The sequence below is a fragment of the Haemaphysalis longicornis genome, unplaced genomic scaffold, assembly GCF_048455015.1.
Source record: "Haemaphysalis longicornis isolate Haplotype H1 unplaced genomic scaffold, Haemaphysalis longicornis Haplotype H1 scaffold_2, whole genome shotgun sequence".
NCBI classification, from domain to species: Eukaryota; Metazoa; Arthropoda; class Arachnida; order Ixodida; family Ixodidae; genus Haemaphysalis; species Haemaphysalis longicornis.
Window position 1 is genome coordinate 253,996,194 of NW_027526295.1, and position 19,972 is coordinate 254,016,165.

The 19,972-nt window shown below is 46.0% G+C and overlaps 3 protein-coding genes across 4 annotated transcripts in view; 1 reads left to right on the top strand and 2 right to left on the bottom strand.

Annotated features, from left to right (window-relative positions):
* Positions 1-15,341, bottom strand: Rchy1 (Ring finger and CHY zinc finger domain containing 1). Its single transcript, XM_077700215.1, has 11 exons — positions 14,429-15,341; positions 13,317-13,428; positions 12,330-12,389; positions 12,186-12,241; positions 11,160-11,304; positions 9,534-10,394; positions 8,574-8,685; positions 6,216-6,351; positions 5,669-5,786; positions 3,015-3,124; positions 1-165 (listed from the first exon to the last, which is right to left on the bottom strand). The coding sequence occupies exons 1-11, from the start codon at positions 15,106-15,108 to the stop codon at positions 87-89; spliced, it is 2,469 nt and encodes an 822-aa protein (XP_077556341.1). The 5' UTR covers positions 15,109-15,341; the 3' UTR covers positions 1-86.
* The window catches only part of Pmvk (Phosphomevalonate kinase), a 16,108-nt gene continuing 10,558 nt past the window's right edge, over positions 14,423-19,972 (top strand). Inside the window, exons 1-2 of one of the 2 annotated variants that reach the window (XM_077700222.1) lie at positions 14,423-14,558; positions 16,104-16,191. In XM_077700222.1, the coding sequence (XP_077556348.1) occupies positions 16,106-16,191 (86 nt within the window). In that variant the 5' untranslated portion in view covers positions 14,423-14,558; positions 16,104-16,105. Of the gene's footprint in view, positions 14,559-15,522; positions 15,710-16,103; positions 16,192-19,972 lie in introns of those variants that run through there. The other variant, XM_077700221.1, reaches the window with a different exon arrangement.
* The window catches only part of LOC144170428 (uncharacterized), a 38,682-nt gene continuing 36,535 nt past the window's right edge, over positions 17,826-19,972 (bottom strand). The window contains exons 13-14 of the mRNA XM_077700216.1: positions 18,326-18,387; positions 17,826-18,247 (exon numbers count right to left, since the gene is read on the bottom strand). Coding sequence (XP_077556342.1) covers positions 18,223-18,247; positions 18,326-18,387 — 87 coding nt within the window. The 3' untranslated portion in view covers positions 17,826-18,222. The remainder of the gene's footprint in view (positions 18,248-18,325; positions 18,388-19,972) is intronic.

Sequence of the window (19,972 nt, forward strand, 5' to 3'; positions counted from 1 at the left end):
TGCTGCAAAAATACCTTGTTTCTTTATTCTGATTCAAGTAGAAAAATTGCTGAAAAATCAGGCACCCAGTTGCTGTTATACCCGAATCACTTCTTAGGGGCAATCTTCTCTTGTGCTTTTCTTGAGATGGTCTTGTTGGTGCCGCTGAACTTCTTGTTGTCGTCCCTTTAAGAGCAGCAAGGAGCAGAACAATCTGTTAGCACACTAGGTCCCAGCTGAAAGCTACAACACACTCTTGTTGAGAAAAGCGATTTACCCGCATTCTCCGAGTTCAGTTTAAAGACAAGTTTTCTGCGTCAAATGAAGTGGAAGTACATAAGCGGGTGATCTTTCTGCCACGAAGTCCAAAGCAGCAGACAATCACTCAATTTTTTCCTACATACACACAAATATCTATTAATACTACACAGTCGACTATCAATTATATGGAGTCGCTTAATTGGAATTTTCATTTAATGGAAGGGGTGTATTTTTCCCGGCAATTTTGCATGCAATCCAGTGGAAGAAATTGCTTGATAATTCAAAGCTAAAACCCATTACAACAGCTCATAGGAAGTTATTCCGAATAAAAAGCATTGATCTGACTTTCAAATTCAAAATTTTGAAGAGCAAATACTGTGCAGTGTTCAGTACTGCAGTTAGTGCAATCGCAAGTGAGAATCGCACAATTGATGAAATGGCAGGCCAGGTAGATTCGCACCAGCGTACGCATCTCTGTTTTGAGGTCCCCAACTTTTTTTGTTGACACAGCGCCGTGTGGGCAGTTTGTGTGGTGGAACGCTTCAGGCTTCAATTTTACCAATGAGCCTGAACCGCCTGGCAACTTGTGTCGCATGCTCAACTTGGCAACGGAAATGGATATTCTAAGCGAAATCAAGAAGGGAAACATGTTGGGGACTAGAAACAATGCTGTTCGTGTGCTTTTTGTTCAATTGCAGTCCCCGCAAACTTTGTATCAATGGGAGTCGACTGCATATGCACGGACAGACACTCAGAGCGTTTGTGCGCTCATTAGCGGTGTTCTTCTCATAACAAGACTATTTTTCGCAAAGATGGGCAGCACAGTATGCACTGAAATGGCACAAATTCTGTCCAGTGATAACACAAGCTGCAGACAGTTACTGTTTTTATAGACTGCTCAATCAAAGATTATATCTGTGCATACACCAACGTATACAATACAATGTCATTTACATGGGTTTCAGGAGCTGCGAAATAAAAAAACTTCCCCCAATCCCTACTGCAAATGTGATAGGACAGCAAAGCCAAATGAGCGCTAGGAATAAAGCATGATTGTTTGTAATTTGCAATCTGCACTTTTTTTTAACCCTTTCAGGGTCACGGACGTACATATACGTCCTCCGCAAACACCTTCAAAATGGTCAATAACGTATATGTACGTCATTGCTTGTATGTCTAAAAGGCCGCCTTTTTCACCAACTTCTTTTGCTTGGCAAGTGCTGGCACACTGCGGAAATACGTCAAATTATTTTCTTGTGCCGATGGCTCTTTTTCTCATTTTTTTTATGATTTACTTCAGCAGCGCGCTGGCTATCGCTCGCGCATCCGGTAACGAGGGGGCGCGCTGGGTATCGCCCCCCAGGTGCCTCTTGCTTCTTGCGCCTGCCACAGACCAAGGGCGCCTGCGAAACTTACGAGGCTCTTTTCTCCCTTTTTTTTTTGTATTTTATAGGAGTGGTGCGCCGTCTATCGCTCGCGCATCCGGCCGCGCTCGCATGCGCAGCGGCTGGTTTCGGTATCTCGCTTTTTGCGCCCGCGAAACTGATGTCTATCTGATTTCGATGCATTGATGCACAATGCATCCTTTTGTAAAAGTAGTATAAGGTTTTTATTTAGAATTTTTTTTGTGTTACTCATGAATAAACCACATGTATGTAACAACACAAATAATTTTTTTTTATCACTTCATGGTCACCCTAAAAAAATTGCAATAATTTTTTCTCGAAATAGATTCATCTGAAGAATGTAAATCAGCAATAACAAAAATCGACCCTGGGGTGTCACATTCGGCAAAAACATTCGACCCTCAAAGGGTTAATGAATTAGCCGACTGAATCAAGGACTAGTTTTATCCTAGCAGACAAACATGGGGCTGTAAGGTTCACGGTGGCTTTATGATGCTGTTGGAATGACTGGGAGTGGTGGCTTCACGATACTGGCATTAAAACTGGGACTGATAATTACTGCTGATATCAAGTGACTGTCACAAAACTCCCCACAGTTATGTAGTTGTCTCAGCAGTCCATTATCATACAATTTGTTTTGTGATAGTTTCCATAAAACATGAGCCGTAGCCGTCTGCTGCAACCCCCACTGCTCCAGTAAACCAGTCACCCATGTGCTGACGGCAGACGGGAATTCTGAATAGTTTACAACTCTACAAAGAAATAACACAAAAACGCATATTTATGTACATACGGTGTCTTTCAACCTGTAGAAAATACCTTACAGTACTTGATATCTCTGCCCATACCACATGTACAAGAACTGGGTCAAGCCCAACTTCTCATCCAAATTTTCCAGTCCCAAGTATCCTTTACGGTCTCAAAATAATGCTATAAAAAAAAATCCATCTGCTTTAAATTTGAGAAAATAAATGGTTATTCCTCGTCCTTTTCATACATTATATCAGGATACTGCAGGCCAAAATGGCCCTAGCAGGATAGGCCATTCTGGAAGTAAAATCCCAACTTTTTGAAGACATTCCCTGCCCAGCTATAACTTTCAACAAACCCCCATAAAATAATTCTTCCATAATGTAACACACCAGTATAAAAGCCCCAAACCTCATTCCTATCAGCAAAGGAGCTGTGAAGGAGCGGTCACGGTTGCCGTTTCAAAGCCTGTCGGCCCCACATTCAACCTGCGGTACCGAGTGAGGGGGCTCTGCCCCAACAAAGTGGGCCTAACGGACAATCCAGTACACGCGATTAGCTCACAGGGAAGCACTGTGCGTTGCCCTAAAAGGTGCTGCTCAGTAATATGCCCCTTACTTGCTCATGCGGATCCTGTCCCGACACCCTCGGCCCCCCTCCCAGTGCGCTGTGGGCTTCTTGGTCATGAAGTTGGCACAGCCAATGCACGGCCTCTCGGCGGCAAAGGGCTGCGAGAGAAAGGGGGGAGGAATGATGTAGCACATGCAGCGGGCGTGCGCCTGTTGCACTTTAGCGCACCCTCCCTCCCACAAACAAATTTACACACTGAACAAAATGTGCACAAAAATCAGTGAAAGGCTCTACGGAATGCAAAGCTCACAAAACGGACCTTTTCCCAATAGCGATCTGCACATGCGTATGCTGCCGGTCCACCATTCTGTCACGGCACCACGGGCAATATAAGCAACCAGCAGGGGTGAGACAGCCCAAACAGATTTGGGAGCAGTTTTCGGAGCAGCAAAATTTCGATTTTGGAGCAGAAGAATCTTGATTTGGAGCAGTTAGGGACATTAATTAAATCGTCTTGTGAGCTTAAAAAATCATTATTTCAGCAATTTTCAGGGTCAAGTGCACATTTCAATAAGTTTTGAATACACAAAAACACTCAAACAGCCTTACCTGAAAGAGTTTTTAAGCGTATCACAAAGTACTAACTGCACTACCTTTTTCCTAACTGGCGATATTGTGTTGCGCCTGCACGCAACACTGACAACAAAACTGCCGTTAACATTAGAGAGTTTTAGCAGTCCGTCTGTTCTGTTGGTTACTTTGTTACCGGGTTGACCGGACCGGTCTGCGCCTGCGCGCGCGGAAGGGCGAGAAGGCGTGGACAAGGCGAAGGCAGGTCCGCGGAACTAATCCCCCTACGGCTACGAATGCCCAAGAGCCCAGATGAGTCCCGGTGAGCACGGTAACTACGTACACGACGGAACAGACGGACTGCTAAAACTCTTATCAAATTTAAGGGCTCCGCAACTGTGGCGTTTTTTTGCTGTTTCAATGCTAAAATTATTATTTTTGTAATCCCAGGCTGCGTTGTACGAACGACTGTAGTCACGGCAACAGTTGAGCAGCTTCGAGCTAACGGTCGCATAGCCCAACCAGCCTACCCGTTTCAGTCCCTGGGGCGCAGGTTCACCCTATGGTCATTTGAGTAGCGTTAATGATTAGCCACCTAGATTTTGGCATTAAATTTCACTTTGCCTACATCAAGCGTTATAGACGCGTTCTATGGCAACCGTGTATGAACAGGTCGCGGCGCCGCAGCACAGCTCGCAACTTTCGTGTCGACCGTTCCATCCCCGAGGCTCGCGATCGCGCTTCGAAGCACAGCAACACCTCAGCATCTTATAACAGCACAACAAGCCAAAAAATTCACTTCATGAACCCGATTATAGACGCGCGCACCGCGTTTCGCACTCAAGGACAAACCACGCCGAAGTCGTAAGCCCCACATTTCAATGAACTTTTTTTCGAGCCGCCCAACTTCCTGTAACCTGGCACCAATCTCAAACCATATCCCCGTGTTAACGTCACTGTCCAGAGCCACAACAGACAGAATGAATAGACTGGAACCCAGCTGATAGCGCAAAATAAACCAGGGAAAATATCCGCGATGTGCACTGAGCGCGTTGGTAGCAGCCAGATCAGGCGGCGGCCATGTTTGTTGCCACAGCGATGCCTAATCGAGAAGGCCGTTTCAGCGAACCCGTACGGAAAACGAATCGAGTTTTAGAAGCTATTGCTTGCCTCGTTTCACTCTTTCTATTTGTGCCATTTCTGTGTTTGCGATTGACCTACGATAAAAGCGTTGAACGGGATGCGGGAGGCATTCGTCCCCGCCGAAACTGACATGAGCACCAAAATCCGTGCCGTTGAGGCTCTTCTGGAGCAGTTTGGCACAATTTTCACCATTTTCGTGCTTTTGGAGCAGCTTGGCGCAGGAAAATGGAATTGTATCAGAAAGGCGCAATATGCGCAGCTGTCTCACCCCTGAACCAGGCCCATTTTCACATCACTGCTTAGAGGGCAGCTACTGCTTTCTAGCACTGCACCTTTGTACCTCTGCTTTTTCAACAGCTTGCAGCGAGTTCATACGTGCTACATCCACACACACACACAAAAAAAGCCGTCAAATAAACACTAACCTCCTCCTCTCAAAGGAAAGGAAGGCTTCCCATGCTGCGAGCACGTGGCTACCAGTAAGGGAGTCCCAAAGATGAGAAAACAAATTAAATAAAGTGGCATTTCATCCACTGCAGATTTTTCACGAGAATGTGCACCTGCTTTCAGGGCTTTCATGCGGGGAAAAAAAAAAAACAGGTGACGGGTGGGTGGCGGAGGGATTGAGCGACAAGGATGCTTCGCACACAATATTTTTGAGAGGGAGACCCTTGCTAACCTAATTGCTCGATTCACCATAAAGGATGCTAAGAGGAGCGGTACTGTGTCTCTTGCCTGCCTCCCACCTCAATGACATATCTACGGCAGTCACACGTGAAAAAATGTCCGAGTGGGACTTGCAACCCAAAGTTGATGTGTGCGCGCACTTCTACTCGTGCTTGTGGGCCCAAATAGTACTCTCACCCCAGATGAGTAGCAGTAGTAGCATCCTGAGATGACATGCCACCACTTGAGATGACATGCCACCCCCCCCCACCCCAATACCACTCTGCTGCTGCTACTTTGCATTGCCAGCTGATGGCCCTCACCTGCTCCTTGCAGCAGTGGCCGCAGATCATGCGCGTGGCAAACTTCATCTCGTGGCTGCCGCCCTCCTGCTCCTCGTGGCACTTGTCGCACGGGTACGCCTTCCCACAGCAAGGGAACCTGGAGACAACCCAGCAGGTGACGTGTTGCGATCGGCAAGATGGGTGCAGCTATGATTTCCGCAACACTCGCTACAAAACCTAGGTGCCGAGCGCAATTTTTCTGCCTCTGGTTCAAAATCTCAAAGCTTAGTTCCCTTTTATTGTAGCTGCAGGATCAAAATATTCATAGTTAAACTCTAAGCAAGGCTTCCGTGTGGAAGCCATAATGTCAGCAATTTTTTTTTCTATTCTGGTGTACTTCCTCACTTCTTCACCAATGCATTCTCCTCGCCAGCAGACTTTGGCAACCCATGGTCTATGTGCCAGTGCTTGGATCTGAATACTCAGAGACACTTTCCTCAGGGCCAACTCCCCACTTGAGCAGGCCACAGACAAGACTAAGAAGGGAGAACAAAGTTTAGCCCGTTTCTTTTCTGTCATGCCCCACCTGAGCCAGCGAAAGCTCTTCTTGTAGTGCTTGCAGATGCCCCCATCGGGAAGGGGCCTGCCTTCCTGAATGGCCGGGTCCTTCACATTCTTCACCATCTTGGGGGCCTTGATGGAAAAGCTGGGTCCAGATTTTTCTGTAGGGCAAAGGAAGACAAAGGCTTCTTTCAACACCTTGTTAGTTAATTCCAAACCATGGGAAAAATGCCCCGTTTGGTGTTTCAGAAAAAAAAAAAGTACGTAAGAACTTCTGGTTTGAAAATGTCATGACGCATACCAACAGGAAGTCTAAATAAAGGGTCATGGTTTGAGCCTGTTGGTGATGCATAATGACACTGAATGTGCTTAACGAAAGGCAGGCACGAAGAACGAGAGACACCACAAGCACTAACTTCCAGCAAGATATATTTCAGAAAAACTCTCATTTATGCATGTCAACGCGCTCCACTTCAGCACACACCACACGCGCGTACTGACAATCATCTTAACATGTTCGTACAATGTAAAAAATGCGAATGATGGATGGGTGGCTCGCCACTTCAGCATGTGCAAGTGCGAGCCGCTTTTTGATGAATGTATCACAAGCGGCAAAATCAAAGAAAGGTTCAATCACAAAACTAATAGAAGATGAGACGGTAGACATGTTGCAAGCAGGCTACATCAGCACACCCTCCATGTCTTTACAGAAAAAAAAAAAGAAGAAGAAAAGTTTCCTAAAATGATTGTGGGTATGTGCATGTGTAGTGTACTGAAGTGGGGAGCGTCGCCACATATAAATGAGGGTTTTTTCTAAAATATGCCTTGATGGGAGTTAGTGCTCATGATGTCGTATCTCAACATTGTCCTTTTCCTGCATCAAGTGCTTTCAGTCTCATTATACCAAAACAAAACTACACAAATGCACTTTTAAATTATTTGACTAACTTTTAACATGAGCAATGAATTTCAATAGACTATTTAAAGTTGCCAAATACAAAATTTTTATCTAATCAAAATGACAAGAATACAGAATTCTGAAAGAAAAAGGAATGTTTCCACACATTAGCAAAGAGATTAGCAAAAACTGATGTCCTAGCTTGAACAGTTTTCTACCTACAAAAAAAAAAATGCCGAAATTCAGAGAATTGTTCCGCAGACACAAGGCGTAGTGCTGCGTTGTCCATTTTCTTTTTTTTTTTTTTGTATTTCCAAAGCTCTTTCCCACACTTTATTTAGTCTTCGGGTTTTTTTTTTTTTTTTTTCGGGGAAGGAGGGGGGGGGGGCTATAATATGCATATTTCTTACTTCGTCAGATCATTTTTGTAAGATTCTCATTTTTCTTTCTATTTTCCTTATTTCCTGGTTTTCAAAATTCCGTTCGACCCATTATCTCCATTTACACTATTATAATGATTAATGTGTCCCTTCTGCCAGTTTTGCATTTTCGTGCACATGCAAGGGGTTACACGGTCCTGTCTGTGACGGTACTCTGCAAAAGATGCTACGCATTAAAATTCACTGAAGCCATGTGCCATTGGGCGAAGCCGTTTCTCATGAAGGGCTTTCCAAGCCCTTAGCAGACGATGCACGCTGCAGAGTTCCATTCTATATTCTAAAGTCAAGGTCCAGACCCCTTCTCAGTTGCAAAGCTAATCTTTGGTGCTCACACGCATGAAGGTGCAGAAACTTTGTGAATAATGGCCATAAGCCGCGTTTACATGAATGCGACAAGTGGCGCATCGCATCGCATCAATTTTCTAGCGCATCGCATCCATGTAAACGGGGCTAATGCGCTAGGAAAGCGCGTCGCATTAATGAGCCAGATCGGGGTGGATTGAGACGCGTAAGTCGACTTTCGAAGTGCATGTAAACGAGAGCACATCGCATTATAAATTATGTCGACAAGAAAAGTAAGCCTTACAAACGCAGCTTTGCATTTAAAAACGTTTAAATCGAGTGTAAGACGCCAGAAAATGCGAGTCGTGAAAAAAGAACAGAACAGCCGTGCCGGAAGCTTTGGAAGTGCCAGAAACGCTGCTTTACCTACGATGTGCGACACCATATGGCGCTACCATCTCACCAGAGGTAATGCGCTACATGTAAACGCTAGCGCATCGCATTACTCGTGATGCGCTAGGAAATGTGACGCGCTGCTATCGCATTCTGTCGCATTCATGTAAACGTGGCTATAGTGGCAGTGGCTCAGCAGATATCACGAAGCAAAGCATGAATTGAAGCTTGCCGGTACACCAAGAAGCCACATATCATAGAAATAACTGTGTTCATTGCAGTCAAAAACAAAAGAGAGAGAAAGAGAGGCGAAGGGGAGGGGCGTGCTGCATGAGACCAAGGGACCACTGCACGGTCAAGTGATACGGACCTGCTGCCTTGGAGGGCTGCAGCTGCAGAAACTTGACCGACTCCATCAGCGCCGTCATCTTGGCATTGCAGAACTGGCACCAGAGAGAGCGGCGCTGCCCATAGTGAATGCCCTGCAAGCAACACACACACTGGAATTAGCCTTACTGTCCGCAGTAACCACTAAACATGAACAACAAAGCAATGCTCCAGCAAACAAACCATGTTCAGTATGTAGGTTGCACGAGCAAGCCATATACGCTTAACATATTTCAGGATGAGGGTGACTAGGTATACATAAAATTATCAAAAAGCACTATGCTTCCTATGTGTAAAGAGGAGTACATGTAAACATGAAAGCTTTGTCGAGGACTACTGCAATGAGAATGCCAGCTAAAACAGAATCTGTAAGCACAGGGCAGCTGGAGAGCTTTGAATTTGACAAAAGCATCTAGTAAAAACAAACTATAATTGTAAAACAATTGTAAATTGTAAAACAAACGAAGAAACTGTGGCAACAGTACAGTCCTGTGGAAGGAACAGATTTATGAGAGAAAGAAGGAGAAAGAGGGAGAGAGAGAACTCTATCTTTTTAAATAACCCTATCCATCTATACTCGGTGACAACTTAAAAGAACGGCAACAAAAACAAAAGTTGCCCCTGTGCTTCATCACCGCAGCCGGATGTTACTCCGCGCGGCGCAAGTAGGGTGTTACTAAGAATATTTTGAACCTGGTGTGAGCTGTTTCCGTTATTTTTTGGACGTAATATACTTATAAACGACTCCAGCGACGACAAACAAACTGCGTGAGAAAAGGCAGACGATACCACGCATTCCTAGCAATCCCCTTTCAAAACGCGCGCGCACCCGTTGACATCCAGGTCCGTCGCTTAGGCGGAGTGATACTGTGCATGAGCTATTGCTGTTCTTAACTTGTTCCTGAGTATAGAGGAGAGGGTGTAAGCAGGCGGCTGCACTTACATCCACCGTCATCTTCTTGTTGCAGCCAAAGCAGTCCAGGGCGAAGACGCAGCTTGACAGAACAAGGTCCACTGCGCAGCAGTCCACAAGGTCCAGGTAGCCCAGCACAGAGTTGAACTGGTGCATCAGGTTAGGGCGGAACGTCAGGCTGCAGGAGCGCGAACACCGGCCGCACGTCACCACGTTACGGCGGCGTGCCGGTGTCACCACATCCACGTTGCAACGGCACCTGCCGCACTGGATCCTGAGCGCTGCCTTGACACACTCGATTGTGGCCACACCTTCACCGAGCTCCAAGCGTCGAAACTTCACCTCCGTTCCTTTCTTTTGGTTGACCAGGACATCAACGTTGGCACGTTGGGTGCCCTGAGAAGGTTTGTCCTCCCCGGTTGCGCTGCCATGCGGCTGCTTCTTCTCTGGACTGCCTTCTTCACGCTCTCGGTCATTTCCGCTACCCTCCCTGCTTCTGCCTCTCTCTGTGGTCCCACCGAAAACACACTCACTGTGCGGAGAGTGATCATGGTCTTCCACATCATTACTAGCCCCTTTCGATTCTTGCAGCTCGAGCGTTCCCCCGACAGAGCCTTCAGCTAAGATCCCTTCTTTTCCTGAGCTAACATGCAGTGCTTGCAACTTGTCGGTAAGCTCTTGGGTTGAGTAATGTGGTGGCTGGCTTAGAACATCCATTGGGTCGTCTCCACCCGGAAGCTCACCGCTGACAGGTGGCGACTTGTCAAAGCCCCCCTTGTCATCTTCAGGAAGTCCATCACCATCAGAATCATCTTCCTTGGAGGCTCCCGCAAGTTGTTCAAAGGGAACAAATTCTAGGCCAGCTGCTTCAGCAAGTTGGATTTTCTTCAGCTAGACGAGGGTGAAACAAAAGACGAAAAAACAAAGAACAACTTCATTAAATACGACTTCGTTTATCATTTTAGGTAAGGGCCAAATGTGAGACCAGGTCATGCAAGCTAAAAAGAAAATACAGCACAGAGAAATCCCTGCAGCTGTACTCCTTCCATGTAGCGCAACACAGGCTACTGAACAGCCAAATGAACTTTCAGAAAGTTCCTCATTTCAGATGCCTAATTCGAGCAGCAGACAGCACAACCATCTGTAAAGCACAAACATGGCTTGTGAAGTGAACAACAGGATGAGATCTACAGCTTCCACAGATGTCCAAATTTTTCGTATGAACACACTTTGTCATAAACCAGGGAGCAAAATTTTGGGCTCACATGAGAGCGATTTAAGATTCCAGCTGTGCAATGCGCATGGGCACATGTTTGTTTCAATGCCCCCCCCCCCCTTTTTTTTTGCAGGAATAGTACACTGCCAGGTACATACATTGGTCTTCTTGGTGTACAGCACTCAGTCTTGTTTTAAATTGCAGGCACGCATAGCTGGGCCACCCTGTATGTATGCGCATCTGTGTGCTTAGACGTGTGCATGTGTCTATACAAGATTTAGAACATAACTGTACAAATCCCTAAATCCTACTTATTAGTAATGTTCTCAGCTTAGTGCAGCCAAATTGAGAAAAATACAAATGCATGCTAAAGTTTTTTTTTGTTGCTGTTGTTGTTAAATGGTTCCCATGACAAGACATAACACCAAAGATGAACTCACCTTTCTCAAACTCTCCACAAACAAGTCCTCAAGACTACGATCAAACCAACGCAGAAAGGGACGTAAGAGCAACGATTTTTGGTCAAGAGGATTAGATGCGGAGTGCTTTTCAGCTAGCCATTCTGCCACAGCCTTATTAAGGTCCCTGCAAAAAAGAAAAAGTATGGTTAAAATTGCCACTTTCGCAAAACAGCTGTCTTGGCTGTTCCGCCCTGTATTTAAGCGATGCAAAACCACTCCCACTAAGTAAAACAAAGATTTCTGTGGTCCAGATAAATTGCCTAATATGAAACTACCTGGATCTAGTCCCACATGATATTTAACTTCATTACTATAGCCATGTTTCTTCCACAGCACTGTGTAACTACATTGGCTACATTTGTCTTTGATATCTCAGAAGTGACACCTCACTGGGCACTTGAATTAACGAAGCTCTAAGGTAGTCTCAAAGTGGTTTCTTCACAAAAATAGCACTGACATAGAAACCTGGCATTCAGAAGGACAAGAGCATCCTGACTGTTATTTGCAGAAACAACACTAAAACAGCTTGTGTGGCCGCGTTTAAAAGTTGTAAATAAGCGGGACTCCTAGTAAGTGAAACAGATGTTCCCGGTCCCTTCAGGTTCCATTCATGAAAGTTTCACTGCAGTTTATTCCATACAAGAACCATTCACGAGCGACATCAGCTAGGGTAAGTGAACTGCCACTCTGCCATTTTTCCTTATGTTCAAGCTCTAAAATAACAAGTGCACTACAGGATAGCAGTAAAACTTGGAGTTCAATCGCACACGACTGGAGGGGAGACAATACTGGCAGCGGAGATTCAGCAATTGCAGAAAGGCTAAAAATTCCAGCACAAGATTATTAGACTTCATTATCCTTCAGAGCAAACTAGACACAAGCAGAATCAGATGCAGAATCAGAGACCAGGGATAGCAATAGCGCATTCCCCAATCATAACAAAACCCGCATTTTACGTAGTACAATGTTTCATCGATCAAAGCAAAGAAACTACCAGTGGCTCACCTTAGCAGCATTGGAGGCAGGACTGCTTCTTCATCGAGCACACACATCGCAAAGCACTACAAACAGCAAAAAAAAAAAAAAGCATTAAAGAAGGCCAATGACAGTCAAAACCAAATACTATCATCATTGCTGTTAAACACCCACCTCTTTGGGGTACAATTTCGGGAAAACCACCAGCAATGTCAGTTCCTTCACGTCAAAGGGCTGGAACGAGACATGCAAGATGGCCTCTTTGAGCTCACCACAGTCCAGTCTACCACTAAAATTACTAGCAACATTGGCTGAAAGCTGGGCAGCCATGCCAAGCTGCCTTAATGTTCAGCTTCATGCAATGTAGTTCACTATCCAAGCAATGGTAGTGTTTGCAAATAACTGTGCATCTGTGTTTGCTTAGCTGCAGTGTGCTTATGTTACTTGGTTCAAATGGGGCATCCTGATTTCCCCTCGGATACTCTTTTTTTTTTTTTATCAGGGCGTTGGCAAAACAATGTTGACAAAGTTTTTTTTTGTTCCAATCCTGTAAAGCAGACTTGAAACAAAGTATTAGCGATGCTCTTGTTGCATTAAACATGACCTCAATTGCAAGATTTAAAAAATGGGTGTACCCATAATATGGGCAACTGCTATGATTGAAAGTAACAATTTTCTTTTTTTTTTTAATAACTACAATTTTTGGTAAGACTGTTGTTTGTACTATCAAGCACAGCAAAGGAAGGCTAACACCGTCTCTTGTGGTTTGCCAAATGTGATCACATCAATACGTCCACAGGTAGGTACATAAAAATTCACTGTGCTTCACTTCATGCATCACTTAATTTTTTTCATATCTATATTTGTACACATTGTTCTGCCACTCATGCATCGCTATCCCACATCATATGGGCCTGTGATAGCCCACCCCCATCCAAGCACCGATCCCATACCACCCTTTTTACCATCACCAGCGAGGAGCGCTAGGAGGCTGCCCTGCCAGACCCAAACCCCAAAGTCCAAGACACCGCTGGCCTATCACACCGGCTGTGGCCAAATAAAGTTATTCTGTCCGTCTGCCTGTAGGTGCTTCTATTTTGTTCTTTCATTAACAATAAAGTGCGACTTTTTCCGGCTTGAAATGCCCTTCTAGTCACGTACCCAGTCGGGGTCTGTGGGTCCAAATACAAAGGAATACTTGTCAGTTCCATCTTCTGTTGCGATCCTCTTGCTCTTCCTGAAGCGCTTCCGAAATTGGTCTATTTCTCTGTCTCTGCAAAGGAGGGACAAAAAACAAAAGTGAGGTGAAAAAAAAGTCTTTGTTTGGCCTTTTCACTGAACTGTGCTGAAAGTGCCTTGTCTAACCAGGTCTATTCAGGACCTTGGATGTGTGGTACCTAAACCAGGAAGTTGATCCCGTAATTTGCATTTTTGCTGCACGTCTACCATTCTGTGGGAATTGCCATGCAATGACTTCACGAAATGTGGAACGGCTAAGTTCATGCTGAATGGTACCAGTCCCCAATCTGAAGAAATTAATTCCATTTTCGTTGTCCTAATAACGTACTTTTTTTTTTTCAACATTCTTTATAATGGCTTTCCCCTCTGTTTAACCAAGTTTGACTATAGTTGGAAAGTTAGAACTGCGCTCCGATTTCAATTCTGGATAAACCTAGACGGAAGCTTATTAATGAACGGGCCTTAGTATACTATCTAACATAAGGACCCAAGCTTTATTCAGTTTATTCATGAAAGCAATTTGAATAAGAGGGGGGCAATTTGAATAAGAGGGGGGGGCTGTCGGACGTTAACGCTTCTATCAGGAAAACGTCAAGCCATGCGAGACGTTGTGGGAAAACAGTACACACACAAAAAAAAATATCGATCGGCATAACAAGAAAAGGAAGAACGGGCCACGCCAAGCACTTCCTCGAGTACACACTGAACTGGTCGGAAGGCGGAAAGGTCGCAACCGCGAAGCGCGCAGAAGTGCGCAGCAAGTCCCGTTAGACCACGACTATCCGGACTAGCGCTATCGGTAATTCTCGCTAACATAAGCACTAGCAATCTGTATAAAAATGTACACGATTAAGACTTAACACAGCGCTTAAGAGGGGGGAAGAGGGAGAGTGCAATGACCTCGTGATGCTCTAAAAACGTGACTTTATGCTTGACTGCAGCATGGAGATGACTGCAGTATGAACTGCGGTTCAACGAGGTAGACAGGGCCGAGTTCTAGCGCAGAGCTCGGGCCATCGCGCGAAGCTCCTTACCTCAACTGCCGCACCAACTCCTCCTCGCTCGGCGGTTGCAGAGAAGAGCGATCATCCGGAACTGCGCAGGCGGCTGCAGATGGCGACTGGTCATCAAGCGAGGGATCGTCGACTTTGCCATTAGACTGCGGTGAGTCGTTCAAGGTGGTTTCTTGCTCTTGTCCATCGTTCCTAACGTTGCGACGCCGCCTGTGAAGATAGCGGCAGCCGCGGCCATAGCGGCAGTACCCGTGGCGCTCGAAGAAACGGCATGGCTCCTTCGGCTGCGGTCGACGAATCGGCGTGCTGTCACCCTGGGCGACATCTTCGCTCTCCCGATCATCCGGCACGTTACTCGCAGCTAGCAACGACGGCTCGTCTATCGAGTGCGAGAATCTGCACAGGTCGCCATTTCGACAGCGCCCATTTTTGGCGAAGAACTTGCAGGCTACTGGCGTAGTAGCGTCGCTCGACTGCGGCCCGGCGTTCCCCTTGGAGGAACGATTCGCAAAAGCACGGCGGCGAAATGGTGGCCGGCGAACGGCGGAGTTCAGGCGGTTTGGCGCATTTTCAGGCTTGGCTGTAGAGTCACCGGGAGTTGCAGAAGCCTGAGAACGTCGCGAGCACGGCTGTGCTGGTGGGTTTAAGCCGACAGCATCTTCAGATTTACGCTCGTTATTACCGGCCGCTCCTTGGCTCATAAGATAAGTGGGCAGCGCCAACAGAAAGGTAGACCGGAGCACGCCGCGCGCTCTTGGCGACTGGCTGAAGCAGGTATCGGCAGTACCGGCAATATCTGCCACTAGGTTGCCGTCCACTGGCGAAACTGGTATGCAAGTCTGAAGGACGCACTTGGCACAGGTGCGCCGTATTGCAGCCGATAACGCAGTACGGAGAAATAGCCTCTTGCACAACTGCGCGAAACACCGGTGAAACGCACGGCAGCGGCGAAAAACAGGCTACAGACTGGAGTGCGTTCAATGTGGTTCAATTTGCCGAATTCAAAGTTCAAGGACGCGACGTGACGTAGGCGCCGGAGATTTTGCTCTAACCATTGCAATAGAACAGAACGTACCGATTGCGCTTGTGCTGCCACCATGCCATCGTTTCGTAGAAACTGCCTCCACGTGATCTTTTTCTGGCCGAAAAATGCTTTTGTGACGGCAGCACGAAGCTCACGAAGAACTGTTGAATTGTCTTTTTAACTGGCGCCTCTGGCTTACTCGAGATACTGGAGACATGGTCGTTTCGTAAACAAGAACTTTCCTGCGCTGACGTACGGCAGGCTTCACCGCAATGTCGGTAGGCGATGTGGCGGAGTGTACCCTGTTCTGTTTTCCTGTGTTCTCACAATTTGCTGACGAACACTGCGCTTTTTCTTTTGGTGAATGTTGCTGGATATTTTCATTTTATCCTTATCTAGCATCTGACTGGGCTACGATAAACCAACATATTCGATGCGAGCGTTACATCGGAAAGTTCCTCTGACAATTCCATCTATTCTAAGACATGCTGACAAAAGTTTGTCGAGCCAAACGAGCTTTTCCTCTCAACAGCGATCGGTTTAAGCAATGCCTAAACGCGTAGTCTTAAGTCGTAGACTTAGTGCAAAAAGGCTGCTGCCTGCTTTCTCGGATAAAATTTTCTCAGCTTGAAGAAATTCAGCATGAAGTTGAACCTACCACCCGTTTTGCAGCCATGGCCCACAACCCAAAGGTGATCCTCGTGTTCAGCGGGAAGAGGAAATCGGGTAAAGACTACATCACAGAAACGCTGCGAAAGAGGTAAGATTTACTGGTTCTGTGCTTAGTGTAGTTTTTTGTGTAAGCCAAGCCAAATCAACAATACCAGCTATTGTTCTATTTTAGCTTACTACTCGGTATTGCTGCAGCATGCTCAGGTTTTTGCCGTGTCTTTACAATGTAAATTTTTAAGAGGAAGCCTGCATCTATTAACACTGCCAAAGAATGCAAGCTCAGTGTGTTAAGGGGGCCATGAAGACAAAATATAAGGTGGTTGTATTCAAAAGATTTGCTTTTATAGTATCCTCAGCACTTGCCCAGAAATGAACAATGCTGTATTCACTGAGAAATCAAACATTTTAAGCTAAAATTTCAATTCTCCCACTGATTCACTATGTTGTGTGACATCAGTAATGGGCATATGCAGGGTATGTACCAAAAACAAAAGTATGTTGACTGCGCCACCACCATCCCACAGGCTTCCCATCCCATCGTTACACTGCTTGTCGTCAGAGTTCACAAGTAGTACAGCAATACCAATCAAAGAACACTGTTTGCACTCCGCTTCCGAATGTACTTGCATACCTGCCATACTTTTTTGCCATAGCCGATAGTAATTGTTTCACAAAACGTCGGGTATAACTCAACAGCCACATAAGTTGCTGTGCCTCTTACGTCATTTGGCTTGTGTCGAATCAGGCAAGCCCGACGGCCATACTTAGGCAGTGTCAGCTGGCAAAATGTTGCACTAACTCCTGCTATGTTTACGAGTTTTCTTCCCAAGTCTCATTGTTTACCCCACCACTCTTATTGCTATACAGAGAATATGCACTTAATTCAATCACGAATAGCCCATTCTGCAAGCTTATAGTCCGTGTATAATTTCTGTTGGGCTTTGCCGGCCTCAGCTGATTTCAACGAGCTGCCCATAATACGTCACAAGTTTAGTGTGGAAAAATTGCTGGTGAGTGAAACACGGATTTCACCTTGGCAAAACTGGACACTACTCACTCACGCTCAGCACTCGTACTCTCCACTCATCATTACCACTTGCGCTTGAGCGTGCACAGCAGTCCTACTACGAGTCATGACACAGAAAAGTATCAGGAAAAGTATCGGTGTTAGAAGTCCATCCAAGTTGCATTCCTAAACTAACACGCCATCAGAGTTAATTCCACGGTCCCCATAGCTTGAGTGCAGTGACGACATATTCTCGAAGCTAAACGCGATCTCGCAATTAACAACCATCATAGCGAATGGTTTTGCAACGAATAGCTAACAGAGGGTACAATAGCAAGAGTGGCGCTTACCGCGGTAAACCCTGCAAATCACGCGAGCGCAGTAGTCACTCACGAGTGCCGAGTGGGGCTTACCACCTGTGAGTGGCGAATGCACTTGCATTCGCGAGTGGTGAGCTGGGCTTGCTGCAACTGGCCCGTCCAAAACGATGGCGGAGCTCGCTCATCACTCACTCGTGAGTGGCGAGTGGGGGTGCGAGAGTGCACTCGTGAGTGAGCCTGCCAACCTATGCTCTATTTTTTCCTCATATATCTTATCTGAGTGAAGTTTATGTTAGAAGTGGTTTCAGTGTTATTCTAACAAGGCAATCTTTCAAATGAACCAAACTTGAATTTTGTCGTCATGGCCCCTTAAAGAAAGCACACACCACACACACACACCAATTGAAACAAACTTTATTGGACACTGCCGACTGCTTATGTAGTAACATTGTTTCAAAACAGCCTGAACGCGTAGATGAGCGCAATGAACCGCAGTTTTGCTCACAAACAAAAATGGCTAAACACTGGGAATGTGGCATCGACTAGTGCATCGTCTTTTGCGATGCAAGGCACCGGAACCTGGGAATGGCCCTTTATTTGGTGTAGTGAGCTGCTTCGTGCCGTTGCAAGGTTTCAAAACAGCCTGAACAGTTATATGATGAGTGCAATGAACCCCAGTTTCAATTGCGAACAAAATGGCTTGATGTTGAGAAAATGTGATCTCGTCATGACTAGAGCGATACAAGGCACTTGAATCTGAGAACAGCCCGGTTCACCCATTTTCAGAGTGTTCCTACATAGCCATTTTCATGTCTGGCCTGGAACAGAGAAGATTATTGCAATTAAAGCCAACACAGTTTGAAAAATGCCCGCAAGAAGGTCTGAACACAACTTACGGCACAGCGTAAAAAGCTTTCACTTCCTGGCGAGTCATGTCAATGACATCTTGCAGGGTGCACTATACAAAAAAACGGAAAAAAAAAAAAAAAAGCGAAGAATGTTAACAAACACTGCCGCATGGGGCACTTTAATGCTGTTCTATTGTTACAAGAAAGTGTGATGCAAGAACAAGGAGATACGACATTACTCGCACGTAACCCATAATACAACCCATAATAGGACTGTATAGTTTGCACCAGGGGCGGTATTCTCGTGTTTGTTCATTTTGAAAACATCCATTTTGTGTCCGTTTTATTGTGACGTACCTCCAGTTGTATGCGGGCTTTGGGTTGACTTTTGCGCAAGTGTTCTTGTAAACACATTTTAGACGACTAAATCTAATTTAACCTATCTTTTATGTCTTTAGTTCTGCCAGCGAACCAACAACAAGGCGATGAAAAATCGTCTGCTCCGAGAAGCCGTGGCTCATAGCTCTGCCGTGCTTGCATTGGCACCTCCGGGTGTTCGCTTTTAGCCAATCAGGGCGTGCTCAAAACGGGCACTTTTGAAACAGACACAAAATGGAGAAAACACAAGAATACGGCCCCAGAGCTACGCATGCATTTACAGCCTTTGCAAGGCAACCCACTAGTGTTTCACCTGACAGTGCTTTAATATGATCCCTCCTCCTGGTTACATACTGCTGCTTTCGGGACCTGCCACTGTCCATAAAACTGCTACATAGGTATCTACAAAGTTCCGAACTACTGCCATCAGCCGCCCTCACTTCCTTTTGCATGCACACAGCCCGTTTAAAAGCTTCAAGCACTCACTGACAGATACATCAAGTACTAGATGGCTTTGGTGCGAAGCATAGGAAGCCAAAATTAACACAGAAAATGCTGTGCACTGGTTCTGGTCTCGTAAAAATTTCTGCCCCCAATCACGCTACACTACTGAAACACAACGCTGTAAGCGGGCTGCAGTCACTCAGCCCGACTAATCACAGAGGGAGAGAAGCGCTTTGTAGCGCACACAACAGGTGATGCCACCGTAGTGGGCTATCGTTAAATACCAATAACTTTTGAAACACAAGAGCAGTATTACAGGCGTCTAATCTTGTTAATAGGACTCCCCATCACAAACAACTCCCATTTAAAGAAGTATTCACATGGCGGAGAAATCCACCGTGCAACTCCTAGGAGTGCACACCACATGATCCCTACATCATGGTTTCTCGCCGGCTCGCTGCTCCGATCTGAGGTAGGAGCTTTTGCTCTTGAGCTCGATCCCTTGGAGAGGAGCAGGCGGGATATCGTTGGCTTGTCAAGCAGCTGGCCGTGACTCCAGCTCTACAGCGTTTCCAGGCACTCTATTTTTATTGAATTTTTGAAGCTGGATGGGAAAATGCACCGGGCACACGACAGGCCCACTGAGGGAGCCCCGCATACCATCCGCACAGTCACTGTGCAGGCGGCGGCTCGCAGGCAGGCGCAAGTAGCTTGAGCGATAGCTTGTTGCCGCTTCCCTACATTAGACTCAAGGCACAAACAAAGCTGCACACACAAGAAAAATGGTAATGATGTGATGGCAAAGTGCATTAAAAATTTTCATCTGCGCCGCTTATGAGAGCAGCAATTGAATATCCGCTGGCTGCTCCTAGC